The sequence below is a fragment of the Pleurodeles waltl genome, chromosome 10, assembly GCF_031143425.1.
Source record: "Pleurodeles waltl isolate 20211129_DDA chromosome 10, aPleWal1.hap1.20221129, whole genome shotgun sequence".
Taxonomy (NCBI): Eukaryota; Metazoa; Chordata; class Amphibia; order Caudata; family Salamandridae; genus Pleurodeles; species Pleurodeles waltl.
In genome coordinates, this window is record NC_090449.1 from 1064883544 (window position 1) to 1064900931 (window position 17388).

The following is a 17388-nucleotide window of genomic DNA, read 5'->3' on the forward strand; positions in this document are numbered from 1 at the left end:
GTAGAACTCGTCTTTTGGACCTACTGGCTTGGTGAGTGCAGTGATAGGGTAATAGCATCCACATTATATAAAGTATTTATGTTCGATGGCATGCGTGACCGGATAATGCACAGCATGTGTATCTACAGCCATCTAGTGTTGGGCTTGGAGTGTTGCAACTTGTCTTCTTCCAGTACTGTTTTCAAGTCACGGGATTGAGTGGCTCCTTTTTCTCCATGATACTGCGCATCGGCATCGAGTTCTTTGTTAGATTGCTTTTTTCTCTGCCGTCTGGTTCACATGGGTTTCTGCTCACTCAGTTTTCACTTCAACCTGTTCGAAATTCTCTTCTAATGGTAGTATTGTAACCAATTGCTTGTCCTACATCATAATCTTGATTGAAGCGGGTCAAAACTCATCTGCATATCTTTGGGGCGGTCCTCGCCTAGCCCGGGGCCTGTCTCCCCGTGGTTGAAAAGATTTGAAACCCTAATGGAATGAGATTCTGTCCTCTGTGCCATGCCAAATTTCCACACGCTGATCACCATCGAGTGTGTAACCTCTGCCTTTCCCCCAGACCACAACGAAGCCACCTGCAACGCGTGTCGATTGTTTAGATCCAAGAAAACACTTTGGGAATGAAGAGCTCGCAGGCTGGAAATGGCACACTCAATGCAAGACAACACCCCGGATATTTTCTGGGAGGAACACACACGAGGAGCTGGAGCAAGAAGGGGCATTCTCCCCAAGACTGGGACTCAGACCTGCAATCCAACATCTAGAGCTAGGACATCACGTCAGCGCAAGTCGTGAGTAAAAACAAAAAAAACCTGCTCCTCCCCCACCCCTAATACAAACAGTAAAGAAACTCACAAAAGAGGTCCCCGGACCATCACTGCCCTCGGGGCATTATAGGTCATAGAAACTTGCTTTGGCTGCCACGCCCTCTGGTTCTGCTCCGAAATCCAGAAATACAAACTGGGACTTCAAAATTGAGCTCCATAACTTCAGTCCGAACAAAAGCATCAAAGACTTCGGAACGGAAAAATTTGGGGCTAACTACTTTGATACCTACAACTTCGGCACTAAAAAGTTCAGCACCGGGCAGTAGTACACCATGTGGCCCATTTTTATTGAAATGGCATAAAAGTTTGGTCCCGAAAACAACTGAGTCTGACCGTTCTTCAGTTTCATTGTTTCCAGTTGAGCCTATTTTAGAAACTATGGACGCTAAGCAGCGCAAAATTCACTCAACAGGACACAGGCAGAATTGTGGCTTCTCCCAACATCCCTGTGAAGAAGCTTTCTTTTCACGAGGATCTTGACACCTCGCCTCCTCCTAACAAAGCAACAAAAAGAGAAAGCTTCTACATCTGCAGCAGCTGCTCCTCTCCCAGCTCTGCCTACTTCTCCCGCATCTCCACCTCCTTGTTCTCCTACACCTCATTCATCGCATTCTCAAATTGAGGAACATTACAGACCACTGGGTTCACCTGTATATGGTAGGGAAAATATATGGGAGGTTCCACAAGACCCTGACCCATGGTATACTTTTATGATACGGATCCTGTTATAAATACAGACCCAGATCTCTATCCTGCCCACCCCGGGTATCAGCAAGTAATAGCTAGGGCTGCTGCCTGTCACAATGTCCAATTACACAAGGATCCAGTAGAAGAGTATTTTCTATTTGATACCCACATCACAACACCCAAAGACATAGAATTCCCCCCTATGTTACCAGAAATGCTTCGTCATGTGCAAGACATTTTAAAAAAACCTGTGTTCCATATAACTACACCACGGGTAGCTAAAAAAATATAAGGCTGCTCCATCTGACCCTATATATATCTGGTAAACAAGTGCCTCCATATTCTATTGTCACCACCAAAGCCAGGAAAGAGTAAATAGCCAGGCTACTGGAGATTCTCCTCCTCCAGAAAAGGAAAGTAAACAAATTGATGCAGCAGGGAAAAGGTTTGCTGCACAAGTGGCCAATCGTTGCATTGCTGATTCCCAGGCACTGCTCGCAAGATATGATAGATGAAGTGGAAGACATTCTTCAACACCTCCTAGAAGAACACTGTAACCATGCACAGCAAATTATTTCTGAAGGTCAGACAGTTGCAAATAATTCAATTAGATGTGCACTTGATGCAGCAGACACAGCCAAAAAGAGGGGTCAATACCAGTATCCTCCTTAAAAGAAATGCCTGGTTTCAAACCGGAAGTCCAACAAGTTCTCCTCAGTATGCCTTTGATGGAGAAGCACCTATGTGGGTCCCGGGTTGACTCCACCGTTGAAAAACTAAAAAGACACCGACATAGCTAAAGCCAAGGATGCTTTACAAAATCAGCCAAACAGGTTTTGTTTTCATTGCTCAGTGTAAAGGGGTGGATAAAGAGGCACCACGTCCCCTGATCATACCAGCTCCCAGCAGCGTCAAGCCTCTTCCTCCTACTCTGGAGGGTGTTTCAGAGGAACGTATAGAGGAAAACCCACCAACACTCATGGTGCAAACTCTGCAGCCAAACATTGACTACCTCCTCGTTCCACTCTGATAGGCGGGGCGTCTTCAGTTTTACCACCCACAATGGACAGAGAACATCGGACCAATGGGTCCTATCCGTTATCCAACATGGTTATTGTCTAGAACTTACATCAACACTGCCAAACATTCCACCTCGCTGAGACAAAATGTCAACAGAACAGGTCACTGTTTTAAAAGAAGAGGTACAATCTCTACTGTTAGAAGAAGCAATATAAACTGTTCCTGTACAATATCAAGCAAAAGGAGTGTGCTTTATCATTCCCAAAAAAGACAACACTCAAGCCTATTTTGGATCTCAGCCCACTAAATCCATATATTCTCTCAGAACATTTTCACATGGTTAACTTTTAAGATGTAATTCCATTACTACAAAAATGTGATTTCATGACCACTCTAGATCTAAAGGATGCCTGCTTTCATATTCCAATTCATCCTGCAAATATCTAAGATTTGTAGTGGCAGGACAACATTATCAGTTCATAGTTCCACCTTTCAGAGTCACAACTGCTCCCAGGGTATTTACCAAGTGTCTGGCGGTAGTCGCAGCACATCTCAGGAGACAACACATACACGTATTTCCTTACTTGGATGATTGGCTGATCAAAGCCAACACTTTAAGTCTGTCAGTAGCACACTCATACAACAGTAAACCTTCTTTACAAATTAGGCTTCACAATAAACACCCTAAAATCACACAGCCTCTCCAGATTCAACCGTATCCAGGGGCTATACTCAACACACAATAGGGGCTTGCTCACCCCAATCCAGCACGTGTCCACAATTTTCTGGAAGCAATTTTTCAGATACGGGTCAATCAAATGTACACAGTCAAAACACTGATGCAACTCTTAGGCATGATGGGATCCCGCATTGCCATCGTCCCTCAAGCCAGACTTCATATGCAGCCCCTACAACAGTGTCTCTCTCAGAAGTGGTCGCAAGCTCAGGGTCATCTCCAGGATCTTGTGCTGGTAGATCGCATAGCTTACATTTCCCTCCTCTGGTCGAATTCCACCAATGAACTCAAAGGGTGACCTTTTGAAGACCCTGTTCCCCTAATAGTTCTAACCTCGGATGCATCCCTTACAGGTTAGAGAGCTCATGCTCATCTCAACAACCTCACAGTGCGAGGATCATGGGACTCCAGCCATAAGACCATCAATATTTTGGAACTTCAAGCAGTCTTTCTAGCTGTCAAGCTTTTCTGCCTCACTTAATGCACAAGTCTGTTTTGATTCACACAGACAATATGACTTCAATGTATTATCTACAAAAATGGGGTGGGGGGGCAGCCTTTCTCCATTTGGCTCAGCTAGCACAATCTGGAGTTGGGCTCATCACCACATTCATCAGCTGGCAGAATAGCTCTCATGACAGACAACGATTTTGCAGACTTACCAAGCAGAACGCAGCAACAAGTCCACAAATGGGAACACTATCCATTAGTCCTTGACAAATACTTTCAAAAGTAGGGAAGACCTCGGATAGACCTATTCGCCACAGCAGAAAACTCAAAGTGCCAAACTTTGCGTCCAGGTACCCCCCACCCCTAGTCCAAGGGCAATGACCTGTGGATTGACTGATCATGGATATTTGCTTATCCGTTTCCACCTCTCACTCATTCCATTCCTAGTGTGCAAACTGTCTTTCAAAATTATCCTGGTAGCACCCACATGGGCTTGGCTGCCTTGGTTTACAACTCTACTGGATCTCTCCCTAGTAACTCACGAGAAACTCCCCAACAGACCAGACCTTCTCTCACAAAATGTACAACAAATAAGACATCCGGACCCCAAATCACTCAACCTTGAGATATGGCTCCGGATTCATAGAATTCTGTTACCTTCAGTTACCTACAGAATGTTTGGACATTCTATGACAGGCACGTAGACCATCAACTAGAGCCTGTTATATAGCAAAATAGAAATGTTTTGTATGTTACTCTCAAACCAAACACACTGATCCACTAACACCATCAGTGCAAGATATTCTTTATTTGCTTCACTTGCAGAAGCTAATCTGGTTTACACATCAATTTGTTTGCACTTAGCTACAATTGCAGCCTATTTACAAAATAGACAACATGCTTCATTATTTAAAATACCAGTCATTAAAGCTTTCATGGAAGGTCTTAAAAGGGTAATCTCTCCCAGGCTACCCTCCGTGCCTATCTGGAATCTTAATATTGTACTCACTAGGCTCATGGGACCTCCATTTGAGCCTTTTAATTCGTCAGTTGCAATTTCTTTGTTACAGAGTAGCTTTTTTAGTAGCCATTACGTCACTGAGACTTATTAGTAAGATACAAGCCTTGATGTTAGAAGAGCCTTTCTTTCAAATACATAAGGACAAACTAGTCCTTAGTACAAACCATACATTTTTACCAAAAGTTCTCATAAATTTCACATTAATCAAACTATTGACTTGCCAGTTTTTTTTCATACAACCAGATTCTGTGGCAGAAAGAGCACTACACACATTAGATGTTAAAGTAGCTCATGTATTACATTGACGAGACCAAAGGTTTCACAAAAACAAACCAGCTTTTTGTAGCTTTTTCAGTGGCACATAAGGGAAATCCTGTTACAAAAAAACAGCATTGCTAGATGGATTATAAAATGTATACAGATGTTATGCTAAGGCAAAAAGACAATTGCCACTTACTCCTAAAGCACATTCTACAAAATAAAAAGGTGGCGCTAAGGCATTTTTAGGAAATATTCCCTTAGCTGACATTTGCAAACCAGCTACCTGGTCTACGCCACATAAGTTTAGAAAACACTACTGCGTAGATGTACAGGCTCGTCAGCAAGCCAGAGTAGGACATGCTGTCCTAAGAACACTTTCAGACCACTGCGATTCCCTGAGGTTAGCCACTGCATTTTTAAGGCAGGACTGCTTTACAGTCTATGCATAGCATTTGTATCTACAGTCACACATGCCATCTAACGGAAAATGTTACTTACCAGTAGACCTTGGTTTGTGGTGTGTAATGCTGTAGACTCACATGCACCCTCTCTCCTCCCTGGGAGCCTCTGGCTGTTGCAGTTTCTCCGTACTTGTATATTGTTATATTCACATGGACATACTACTTTCTATACTTCTGTATACTATACCTCTCACCCGTCTTTGGAAAACAATCTAACCAAGATCTCGATGCCCATGCGCAGTATCACTGAGAAGGAGCTACTTGATCCTGTGACTCAAACACTACCTGAAGAAAACACGTTGCAACACTCCGAGGCCAACATTAGATGGCAGTATAATGCGTAGCATGTGAATCTACAGTAGTACATGCCACGAACAGTTGTCTACTGGTAAGTAACACTTTCCTTATAGCTTTAAATTCATATAGTAATGGTCACAAAACATCTTTCAAAAAGGTGGGGGTGACACACCAATTCGCTTCATTGCACTCCCAAAAAAAAATGAAATACTAAAAAATAGGACTATAAGTGTGGGAGGGAGTAATTTCAGAGTTGCAAAAAGCAACATGGAGGGAGTCTGGGGGATCACAATAAAAACAAAAACTGGTTGGGGCGATAAGGGAAATGCAGCCCACGCAATTGAGCAACATGTGGCGGGCATGGGGAGAAGCTCAAGTGGGCGAGGGCAAGACATGGGGCAGGGTTGGGAGTTTGGTGGGTGAATGCGAGAGAGAGAGAGAGCAGAATATGAGGAGACAACACTGAGCACGGGAGAAAGCTGGAAAACACGTGCACTCATCGAGTTCCTAACCAAATAGGCAATAAAATGAGCAGTTGGAGGATACAAATCAGCTAATTTTCCTTCCTCCTGGGAAGGAACAAACACAGTAAGAGGAAGACAAGCCATTGAATGAGGGACAAGGACATAAGTGAAAATAAAGCCAGCCATTGGTAAAGTAATAGGAGGGCTGTAAGCCCCCCAAAAAGGTATTTTGCAACCAGACAGTACAGGCTGTCTGGTAGACAAGACCTAAAAAGGGACCCTTAAATAAAAATAATATATATATATATATATATATATACATAGATATATAGATATATAGATAGATATAGATAGATAGATATAGATAGATAGATATAGATATAGATATAGATATAGATAGCATAAAAAAGGTGGACAACAAAATAAGTGAAACAAAGCTTATAGATGGCTCCTGAAGAAAGGATGAAGGTTAAATTCATCCAGTGCTCCTACAGAAACAATTAAATATCGGGAGCTGTAATTATGTACCCTGAGGGTATTTCAAGGGCTCATTCCCAAAGTAATTGAGGGCCCTGAGATTATCTGAAGAGAAGGTGTGACCACCTTGACGTGCCGTCCTGTTTTTGGGTACCATGAAAAGATGGGCTCTGGCAGAGGATAAAGGGTGTGCTGACTTGAACCGGTTAAGGAAGGGAGATGGAGGCCCCGTCAGGAAAACTGAGCTGAAGGCTGCCATCCACCTGAAGGTAATTCATATTAGAGGAGAGGAGGCACTGATTGAGTGCTTTGGAATAGTCAAGACAAGAACAGATAGGTCAAGGGTCATCCAGAGAGAATCGCCTTTATTAGTTGCACAACACGGTTAGATGTGAAAAGTACTAGATTGATAGCAATTTCTCCTAGCCCAAAGAAGTGGTCTCAACATCAGTAGTCTGACCTGGTGGGCTTGAAGGAGCAATATGGTGCAAAGCTTCATGGATGGAATGGAGTCTGTCCTTGTAGAAATTGGACAGTGATTCACAAAGGAAAAAGGACAAGCACCCAGACATTCTGTGGGCTTGGTAAGCCAGGGACTATTTTGAATGTCTCGAGTAGGCATACTAGCTAGCAGTGTTTATGCCAAAAGAGTAGGACTGGGCCCGAGCAAGTCTCAACTTCCGATTACCCTTCAAGGCTTCTGAGTAGGTGACCTTTACCTCTATGGAATAATTGTGGCACTAGGTGCACTTCAGCCTCTTGTAGACTTATCTGAATTCCAACAACAAGATGGTATACCAAGCGGCAGAGGGTGAGCACAATACACAACTAATTCCTTCTCATTGACCAGCACATCAAGTGGGGAAATAAGCCATAAACTAAAGTGATTGAGTCTAAGGGTCCTAAAGTGGATTAATAGTAGATGTTTTGAGTTGAAAGGTGAGGTTAGTCATTGACCCTAGAGCCATTGAGACCTCCTTACTCAAAAGACTTATTTGATGGAAAAGCAAGTCGCAACAGTCTGACCCAAACACTAGATGGCTTGAGTATGCAGCGCATGTGAGTCTACAGAACTACATGCAACAAAAACATGCTTAAGGGTAAGGAACATAATCCTTTCAAATCTGAATTTGGGACATTGTTTTTCTGAAAAGAGAAACCCTAGCACGATTTTAGTGAACAGAGACGAGCTATATGCTGTGATATTTCACTTGACGAGAATGTTGCATCAGTGTTTGTTTTGCAAGTGTTAGTATTCTAAAATCTTAACTTCGGATTTAGGAATTGAGCAGTCTCTTTGCAATTCATGAAGATTTGACAGACCTCAGTAGTGGTACTTTTAGAGTCCTGGGGTCCTGTTATATTGTTAAGAACAGTCAGTCCTGATCTAATTCTAAAGCATGGAAGATGCTGGTGAGAACTCAGTGGGCTTGGGGCCACTCGTCAGTTTGTGTAACCTGCCGTCTGCAGATGGTACCTCACGCATTCTGCTGATCTTCACTGGAACAATTTATCCAGTACTGGTACATTGCCTAATGCCGGATTGTGTCAAACATAGAAGAGGACATGTATAATAACTGACACTCGGCTGCTGTTCGCAAGCATCATTTTCTTTCAAAGGGAATGGGCTGAAGCCCTCCTTTCTACTAAGGAGCTAGGATGGCAGGAAGTTCACCTGAGCCTTCTTCCTAATTACATGTGCTGCCATGAGATTGGGGAAGACCGATCGGATCAGGATTTGCTGATGACCAGGAAGAGGTGTGCACCAGACTCTTCCATCAGTGATTGACTGTTGGATGCTGTTGGGCTGTACAGGGATTGAACATGCACCATTGAGTAGGTTAGTGACATGCATGGTATTGCAAGGAGGCCAGCTTTTTCTTCAGCGATCATGTTTAACACCTGGAAGAACCCAATAAACTAATGTAGGACTAGGCAAGGGCAGCTGCTGGTCTAAATGTCTTTTTTTTTTTTTTGGTTAGAGGAGCCAATTTATTGTACTGTCCATCCCGCAACTCCTTCTAGTCTGATTTTTCTTCTCAATTTTTCAAATCACATTTTGCGTCTTCCCAGAGCACCAGTACATGTGCAGTACGTGTACCCTCAGGTGTTTGATTTATAAACACCATTGGTGGTGGAAGCCAATCACTTCCCAAGAGCAGTTGCCCTGCAAGCAGCACCTGAAACTGTAATTGGGGTGCTAGAGCTGGTAGATGACACCAAAGAAACTTTGAATCCGTAACCTGCATTTTTGATACCAGAGCAGGCAGGAATCGAGCACTGCGTGAGGAGGGTTGGCAGAGTCACTCCATTTTTGCTCTCCGACTTTGCCCTGTCGCTCGGCCGATGTGGGAGGAGCGTCCACGTACAAGGCCTCTGTCCTCTGAGCCTGGGTTGGTTCTGCGCTTTCCTAAGTTTCCCGGAGCGACCCCCGCCTAGCTTGAAGAGTTTTATGAGGCCATGCGCCTCATCTTTGGGTGGTCCAACCCTGATACGGAGCCTTTGGGCCTTCGGGTTCCATGCCGGCAGCTTCGGCTCCGGCCACCGAGGTCCGCTCCGGATCCGCTCGTGGACTTGGATCATTACTGAAGATGAAGTGGCTGATTCCCAGCAGGGACACAACTCTCGGGCCAGCTCTCTTTATAGAGCAGGTCATGGTCTGTTTACTGCAGTCAGAGCTCGTTGGCCTCTGACATTTCGCTATGGAAGCAAGCATAACTGTAGGACCAGCGCACTGATGATTCACCATTGAATGTGGTGAGATCCTTACAGTGGAATCAGCTGACCCCTCTCCTTGGGGTTATCAGTAGTTCAGTGTGTGCCACCATTTCTCTCGGAGTACCTGAGCCAGTGTTAGACTGGGGAATCGTGGGACGGACAGAGCGTAACAGGCCTAGGGTCCGGTGTAGCCACTGATCATTCCTAGGGAGGTTCATCACACTTGAAACTCGAGTGATGAAGCAGCTTGCAGGCTGTGTAAGCCCTAGTCAGCATCACAGCCCTTCCCTGCTACACCCTAGTCCCCAAGTCAACCAAATAGCGCTTTCAATACGAATCGAACAAAATTTAAATAAAATTCAGCAGTGAAACAAAACTTTAACTTTTAAGGCCCCTTAATCCTCTTTTTTTCAGACACCGTTTTAAATGAAAATGTCACTTACCCAGTGTACATCTGTTCGTGGCATCAGTCGCTGGAGATTCACATGTTCTGCATAGCTCGCCATCTGGTGTTGGGTCGGAGTGTTACAAGTTGTTTTTCTTCGAAGAAGTCTTTCGAGTCACGGGACCGAGTGACTCCTCCTTCTGTCTCCATTGCGCATGGGCGTCGACTCCATCTTCGATTGTTTTCCCCGCAGAGGGTGAGGTAGGAGTTGTGCTGTAGTAATAGTGCCCATGCAATGGAGTGACTAAGTATGTACCTATTTAAGGTTAAAATAATATATATACAAATGTAAAAAGTTGAAGCTAACTTCCGAACTGCTACAGGCTCCCGGGGAGGTGGGTGGGCACATGTGAATCTCCAGCGACTGATGCCACGAACAGATGTACACTGGGTAAGTGACATTTTCAGTTCAATGGCATCTGTCGCTGTAGATACACATGTTCTGCATAGACTAGTAAGCAGTTATCTCCCCAAAAGCGGTGGCTCAGCCTGTAGGAGTGGAAGTAGTTTGAAATAATGTTCTTAACACGGCTTGACCTACTGTGGCTTGCTGTGCGGATAACACGTCTTTACAGTAGTGCTTGGTGAACGTGTGTGGCGTAGACCATGTGGCTGCCTTACATATTTCTTGCATTGGAATGTTTCCTAGAAAGGCCATGGTAGCACCTTTTTTTCTGGTTGAGTGTGCCCTTGGTGTAATGGGCAGTTGTCGTTTTGCTTCAAGGTAGCAGATTTGGATGCATTTAACTATCCATCTGGCTATACCTTGTTTTGATATTGGGTTTCCTGCATGAGGTTTTTGGAATGCAATAAATAGTTGTTTAGTCTTTCTGATGTTTTTCGTTCTGTCAATGTAGTACATTAGATGTCAAAAGAGCATTAATGTATGTAGTGCCCTCTCAGCTACGGAATCTGGCTGTGGGAAGAACACTGGTAGTTCCACTGTTTGATTTAGGTGGAACGGTGAAATAACCTTTGGTAAAAATTTAGGATTAGTCCTTAGGACGACTTTATTTTTGTGTAGTTGTATAAAAGGTTCTTGTATTGTGAACGCCTGAATTTCGCTTACTCTTCTTAGAGATGTAATGGCGATGAGAAATGCAACCTTCCAGGTTAGGAACTGTATTTCGCAAGAGTGCATGGGTTCAAAAGGTGGACCCATGAGTCTTGTTAAGACAACATTTAAGTTCCATGAAGGAACAGGTGGTGTTCTTGGTGGTATAATTATTTTAAGGCCTTCCATGAATGCTTTAATGACTGGTATCCTATATAGGGAAGTTGAATAGGTAGTCTGCAGGTATGCAGATATTGCCGCAAGGTGTATTTTAATGGAAGAGAAGGCTAGGTTAGATTTTTGTAAGTGAAGCAAGTAACCCACTACATCCTTTGGAGTTGCGTGTAAAGGTTGGATCTGATTATGATGGCAGTAGCAGACAAACCTCTTCCATTTACTTGCATAGCAGTGCCTAGTGGACGGCCTTCTGGCTTGCTTTATGACTTCCATACATTCTTGGGTAAGTTGTAAGTGTCCGAATTCTAGGATTTCAGGAGCCAGATTGCTAGATTCAGCGATGCTGGATCTGGATGTCTGATCTGTTGGTTGTGTTGTGTTAACAGATCCGGCCTGTTGGGCAATTTGATGTGGGGTACTACTGATAGGTCTAGCAGTGTTGTGTACCAGGGTTGCCTTGCCCAAGTTGGTGCTATTAAAATGAGTTTGAGTTTGTTTTGACTCAATTTGTTTACCAGATAAGGAAGGAGAGGGAGAGGAGGAAAAGCGTAGGCAAATATCCCTGACCAGTTCATCCATAGGGCATTGCCTTGGGACTGCCTGTGTGGGTATCTGGATGCGAAGTTTTGGCATTTTGCGTTCTCTCTTGTTGCAAACAAGTCTATTTGGGGTGTTCCCCAGAGTCTGAAGTAAGTGTTTAGAATTTGGGGGTGAATTTCCCATTCGTGGACCTGTTGGTGATCTCGAGAGAGATTGTCTGCAAGTTGATTCTGGATCCCTGGAATAAACTGCGCTATTAGGCGAATGTGGTTGTGAATTGCCCATCGCCATATCTTCTGTGCTAGAAGGCTCAACTGCGTTGAGTGTGTCCCCCCCTGTTTGTTTAGATAATACATTGTTGTCATGTTGTCTGTTTTGACAAGAATGTTTTTGTGAGTTATAAGTGGTTGGAAAGCCCTTAATGCTTGGAAAACTGCTAGCATTTCTAGGTGATTTATATGCAGTTTTGTTTGATGTACGTTCCATTGTCCTTGTATCCTGTGTTGATCGAGGTGTGCTCCCCACCCTGTCATGGAAGCATCTGTTGTTATTACGTATTGTGGCACTGGGTCTTGGAATGGCCGCCCTTTGTTTAAATTTATACTGTTCCACCATAGAAGTGAGGTAAGTTTGGCGGTCTATCAACACCAGATCTAGAAGGTGACCCTGTGCTTGTGACCATTGTGATGCTAGGCACTGTTGTAAGGGCCTCATGTGTAGTCTTGCGTTCGGGACAATGGCTATGCATGAAGACATCATGCCTAGGAGTTGTAATATCATCTTTGCTTGTATTGTTTGTGTTGGATACATGCGTTGTATGATCTTGTTGAAATTTTGAATTCTTTGTGGACTTGGAGTGGCTACTCCTTTTGTTGCGTCTATTATGGCTCCCAGGTATTGTTGTACTTTGCACGGCAAAATGTTGGATTTTGCAAAGTTGACGGTGAAACCTAGTTTGTAGAGGGTTTGTATGATTTGATTTGTGTGTTGTAAGCACTTTGTTAGTGAATTGGTTTTGATTAGCCAGTCGTCTAGATACGGGAATACATGTATTTGCTGGCTTCTGATGTGTGCAGCCACTACTGCTAGACATTTTGTAAAGACTCTTGGTGCGGTTGTTAAACCAAAAGGCAGTACTTTGAATTGGTAATGTATTCCTTTGAATACGAACCGTAGGTATTTCCTGTGCGACGGATGTATCGGTATATGGAAATACGCGTCTTTGAGGTCTAAGGTTGTCATGTAGTCCTGTAGTTTTAGGAATGGTAACACTTCTTGTAGAGTGACCATGTGAAAGTGGTCTGATTTGATGTAGGTGTTTAGTATTCTGAGGTCTAGGATTGGTCTCAGTGTTTTGTCCTTTTTTGGTATTAAGAAGTACAGTGAATAGACTCCTGTGTTTGTTTGTGTCTTTGGTACTAATTAGATTGCATTCTTTTGCAATAGTGCTTGAACTTCTATTTCCAGAAGTTCGGAATGTTGTTTTGATAAATTCTGTGCTTTTGGTGGTATGTTTGGAGGGAATTGTAGGAATTCTATGCAATAACCATGTTGGATAATTGCTAAGACCCAAGTGTCTGTAGTTATTTCCTCCCATGCTTGGTAATACTGACCTATTCTTCCCCCCACTGGTGTTGTGTGGAGGGGATGAGTGACGTGTGAGTCACTGCTTGGTTGTAGGGGTTTTGGGGCTTTGAAATTTTCCTCTATTCCTAGGGAATTGCCCTCCTCTGTATTGGCCCGAAAGCCTCCCCTGTACTGTCCCTCGTAGCTGGACGGTGTTGCCTGCGAGGTGCTGGCTTGTGTGGCCTGACCCCGAAACCCCCCTCTAAAGGGTGTCTTGCGGAAGGTGCTGTAGGTTCCTCTGCTCTGCAGGGAGTAGAGTGCGCCCATGGCTTTAGCAGTGTCAGTGTCTTTTTTAAGTTTTTCGATTGCCGTGTCCACTTCTGGTCCGAACAGTTGTTTTTCGTTGAATGGCATATTGAGCACTGCCTGCTGTATCTCTGGTTTGAACCCAGACGTTCTTAGCCATGCGTGCCTTCTAATGGTCACAGATGTATTAATTGTTCTTGCAGCTGTGTCTGCTGCGTCCATAGAAGATCGTATCTGGTTATTTGATATGTTCTGTCCTTCCTCAACCACCTGCTTTGCCCTCTTTTGTAGTTCCTTGGGAAGATGCTCGATGAGGTGTTGCATCTCATCCCAATGGGCTCTGTCATAGCGCGCAAGTAGTGCTTGAGAGTTAGCGATGCGCCACTGGTTTGCAGCTTGTACTGCGACTCTTTTCCCAGCTGCATCGAACTTGCGGCTCTCTTTATCTGGGGGTGGTGCATCCCCAGATGTGTGGGAGTTGGCTCTTTTCCGAGCTGCTCCTACTACGATGGAATCTGGTGGCAGCTGTGTGGTGATGAAAACAGGGTCTGTAGGAGGTGCCTTATACTTCTTTTCCACCCTTGGCGTTATTGCCCTACTTTTGACCGGCTCCTTGAAGATTTCCTTTGCGTGCCGAAGCATACCTGGCAGCATAGGCAGGCTTTGGTAGGAGCTGTGGGTGGAGGAGAGGGTGTTGAATAAAAAGTCATCCTCGACTTGTTCTGAGTGGAGGTTTACGTTGTGGAATTGTGCTGCTCTAGCCACCACTTGAGAGTATGCTGAGCTGTCTTCTGGTGGTGAGGGCTTTGTTGGATATGCCTCCGGACACTGGGGCGTCATATAAGTCCCAAGCGTCTTGATCCTGGTCACCTTGGCTCATGGTGGTGTGAGCCGGGGAATGTGACGGAGTTTGCGCTGGTGAGACGTTAATTACAGGTGGAGGAGAGGGTGGCGGAGTCACCTTTTTCACCATTTTTGTTTGTGGCGCCTGGTCTGTTTGAAACTCCAGTCTCCTTTTTCTCCTAATAGGGGGAAGGGTGCTAATTCTTCCTGTTCCCTGCTGTATGAAAATACGTTTTTGCGTATGGTCCACTTCGGTGGATTGCAGCTCTTCCTCAAACCTATGCTTTCGCATCTGAGAGGACAGTGATTGCTCCTCTGTATAAGAGCCTGGACCTGGGTCGGTTTCGGGTTGTTTCGGCACCGAAACCCTGCCTGTATCTTTTTTCGGCTCCGAGGTGGGTTTTTTCTTTTTTGGAGTCGAAACCTCTCGGCGTCGATCTTCGTCGGTGCCGCTGTCTCGGCATCGAGCCGTTTCTACACCGCTATCTCGGTGTCGTTGCTTTTCTCCAGCACTTTCTCGATCCCGAGAAGGCTGCGTGCCGGTGTCTCGACCGGAGTCGGACGATCTCGGCACTGTTTGGGCCTTTTTCGGTGCCGATGGTCGGTCACCGAATTTATGGGTAGAGCCATGGCCTGGTGGCAGTGGCGTCCCCTGGGCCTTGTCACTTTTCTTATGTGTTGTTTTCGACGTCTTACTCACGGTTCTTTGATCGTCGAATTCCTCGGAGTCCGATTCGTGGATCGAAAAGGTTTCTTCTTCCTCTTGTTCCTCGAACTCTTGGTGCGCTGTCGGCGTGGACGCCATCTGAAGTCTCCTGGCTCGACAGTCACGGAGTGTCTTTCGGGACCGGAACGCGCGGCAGGCCTCGCAAGTCTCTTCACTGTGCTCAGGTGACAGGCACAGTCTGTATACGGGTATTTGTTGTGGCATTTGGGACAAAAATGGAACGGGTCCGTTCCATCGGCGTTGTTCGACACGCGCTCGGGCCGACCAGGCCCCGACGGGGGATCGAAAACTACCCCGAAGGGCACCCGAGCGCGTCGATCTTCGATGCGGTGTTGAATCTAACTACGCCGATCCCGAACGCAACAATACCGACGAAAATCTTCCAATATTTACTAACTTTCCGTTCCGAAACTCGGAGCGACAGGAACACGTCCGAACCCGATGGCGGAAAGAAAACAATCGAAGATGGAGTCGACGCCCATGCGCAATGGAGACAGAAGGAGGAGTCACTCGGTCCCGTGACTCGAAAGACTTCTTCGAAGAAAAACAACTTGTAACACTCCGACCCAACACCAGATGGCGAGCTATGCAGAACATGTGTATCTACAGCGACAGATGCCATCGAACATATATTTTACCAAACTGAAGTTGTTACATTTGAGAGCATTTATTTCAGACAAAAAAAATGTGCATTTAGGCCGTTAAAAGTGGAGAGATGCAACAGTTACTTCTCAGTGCTGAACTTAAATTTTCCTGAGCAGATTCTGTCTTAGGCTCGTGAGTGAAGTGCTGGAGTTGAGCCCTTATTTTAGGGCCATAAGAGATTAGTCAGATACTTATTTTTGTATGTTTTTTATTTTTTATTACAGAGCAAAGATGGGAAGACGCCGTTGCACATGACCGCGATCCATGGCAGGTTCAGCAGATCACAAACCATCATTCAGAATGGTAACTACAAGGGAATGGGGCTCTTCATGATCTAATGTTGGTTTCTCTTCCTCCTTGTATCTTTCTTTTCTTACACTGTTTAAAAGTGCTCTAATCCTGTAATAGTTGGGACATCTCAGCCCTCTGGGTGGGATCAAATTGGCATTTTGGCGTCATTGACTGGTTTGATGCGATCCAGGTCCCCTAATTGGTACCAGTTAGTAAATCTAACTGACGCCTGTCCATAAACCTCAATTGTGTTTGTGGAGTGCAGCGCTTTTCATTCTGGTGCAGCTCTGGCAATATTAGCCTTCGGAAAACAATAAAAGCTGATTCGCTGACACAGGCAGTTTTATAAACTGGTTCATCCAATGGGCGCTAAGTAGTTTACTTCTCTAATCTGAGTTTAACTTTTGATTTTGAAAAGTGGCTAAAATCGACCATGGCCAATATAAAACATCTTGAGAACATAAGTGGTAGCTGGGAAGGCCAAACTATACCCCCAGCTCTGTGACAAGCATGTAACTTCCAGAATCTCAGCTTTTAACATCTTTGTGAATGACCTGATAATATATTTTAAATACACCCATAGCGAGCATTCTATATGGTTGTTAGAGGCTGAAATGCGGTCTGCACTTGAACTGCTGAGGAGTACAAACTAATGATGACTGAGATGAACAGAAGTGACTGACTGCAGGGCTGAAGACAGGCTGATGCCTCAGTAGTATTACTAGGTGATGGATGCTTGAAATTGGGGTGGGAGATAGTGGTCTACGGGACGGGTAGGGCTGACCACTTCCAGCTTTCATAACACCCCCTCACCCCACCACGGAGAGGGGAAACTGCGTTGCCTGGATCCCAGATGTGTGTCCTCCACTACATCAACCGTACCCCACTGGACAGAGAACATGATCAGTTCCTGCCAAGAAAGGCAAAGCAAACACTAAATGCACCTTTTCACATGGGGTCATGCCACGTATCAAGATGTTGGCCAAGAAAGACCCTCCTTGGGCATTCATGCCCTCCGTCTGCACCTCTCAACAGAGACATTTCAGGGGCTGTCTGCTGCCTCAGTGCCAAAGCACCCATTGCCAGGAACATTGCCATTGCAAGGACGCATTACCTCCTTGGTTAATTGGCACTACCCAGTCCCACTTCAGAGGTTTACTTTGGGACTCCTTCTCAAGGTTAGGAATGGACAGGAAGATGCATCCATCAGAAGAAAAACTTAGCTTCGGTAGAGATATTTTGGTGGATACATAATCTTTCAGCGGTGTGCTTATTTCCCTCCCTTCTTCCCTCATCAATCATGGATTTGTGAAGAGTGGCTGATCAGCTAATCGTGTGTCAACACTGTGTGAAAAATGATCCCAATGTATGCCAACAT

The 17388-nt window shown here is 44.9% G+C and overlaps 1 protein-coding gene across 2 annotated transcripts in view; it reads left to right on the forward strand.

Moving 5' to 3' along the window:
• Window positions 1-17388, forward strand: part of ANKRD28 (ankyrin repeat domain 28) — a 496481-nt gene that overhangs the window by 276337 nt on the left and 202756 nt on the right. For both annotated transcript variants that reach the window (XM_069212092.1, XM_069212091.1), the window contains exon 9: window positions 15944-16022. In XM_069212092.1, coding sequence (XP_069068193.1) covers window positions 15944-16022 — 79 coding nt within the window. The remainder of the gene's footprint in view (window positions 1-15943; window positions 16023-17388) is intronic.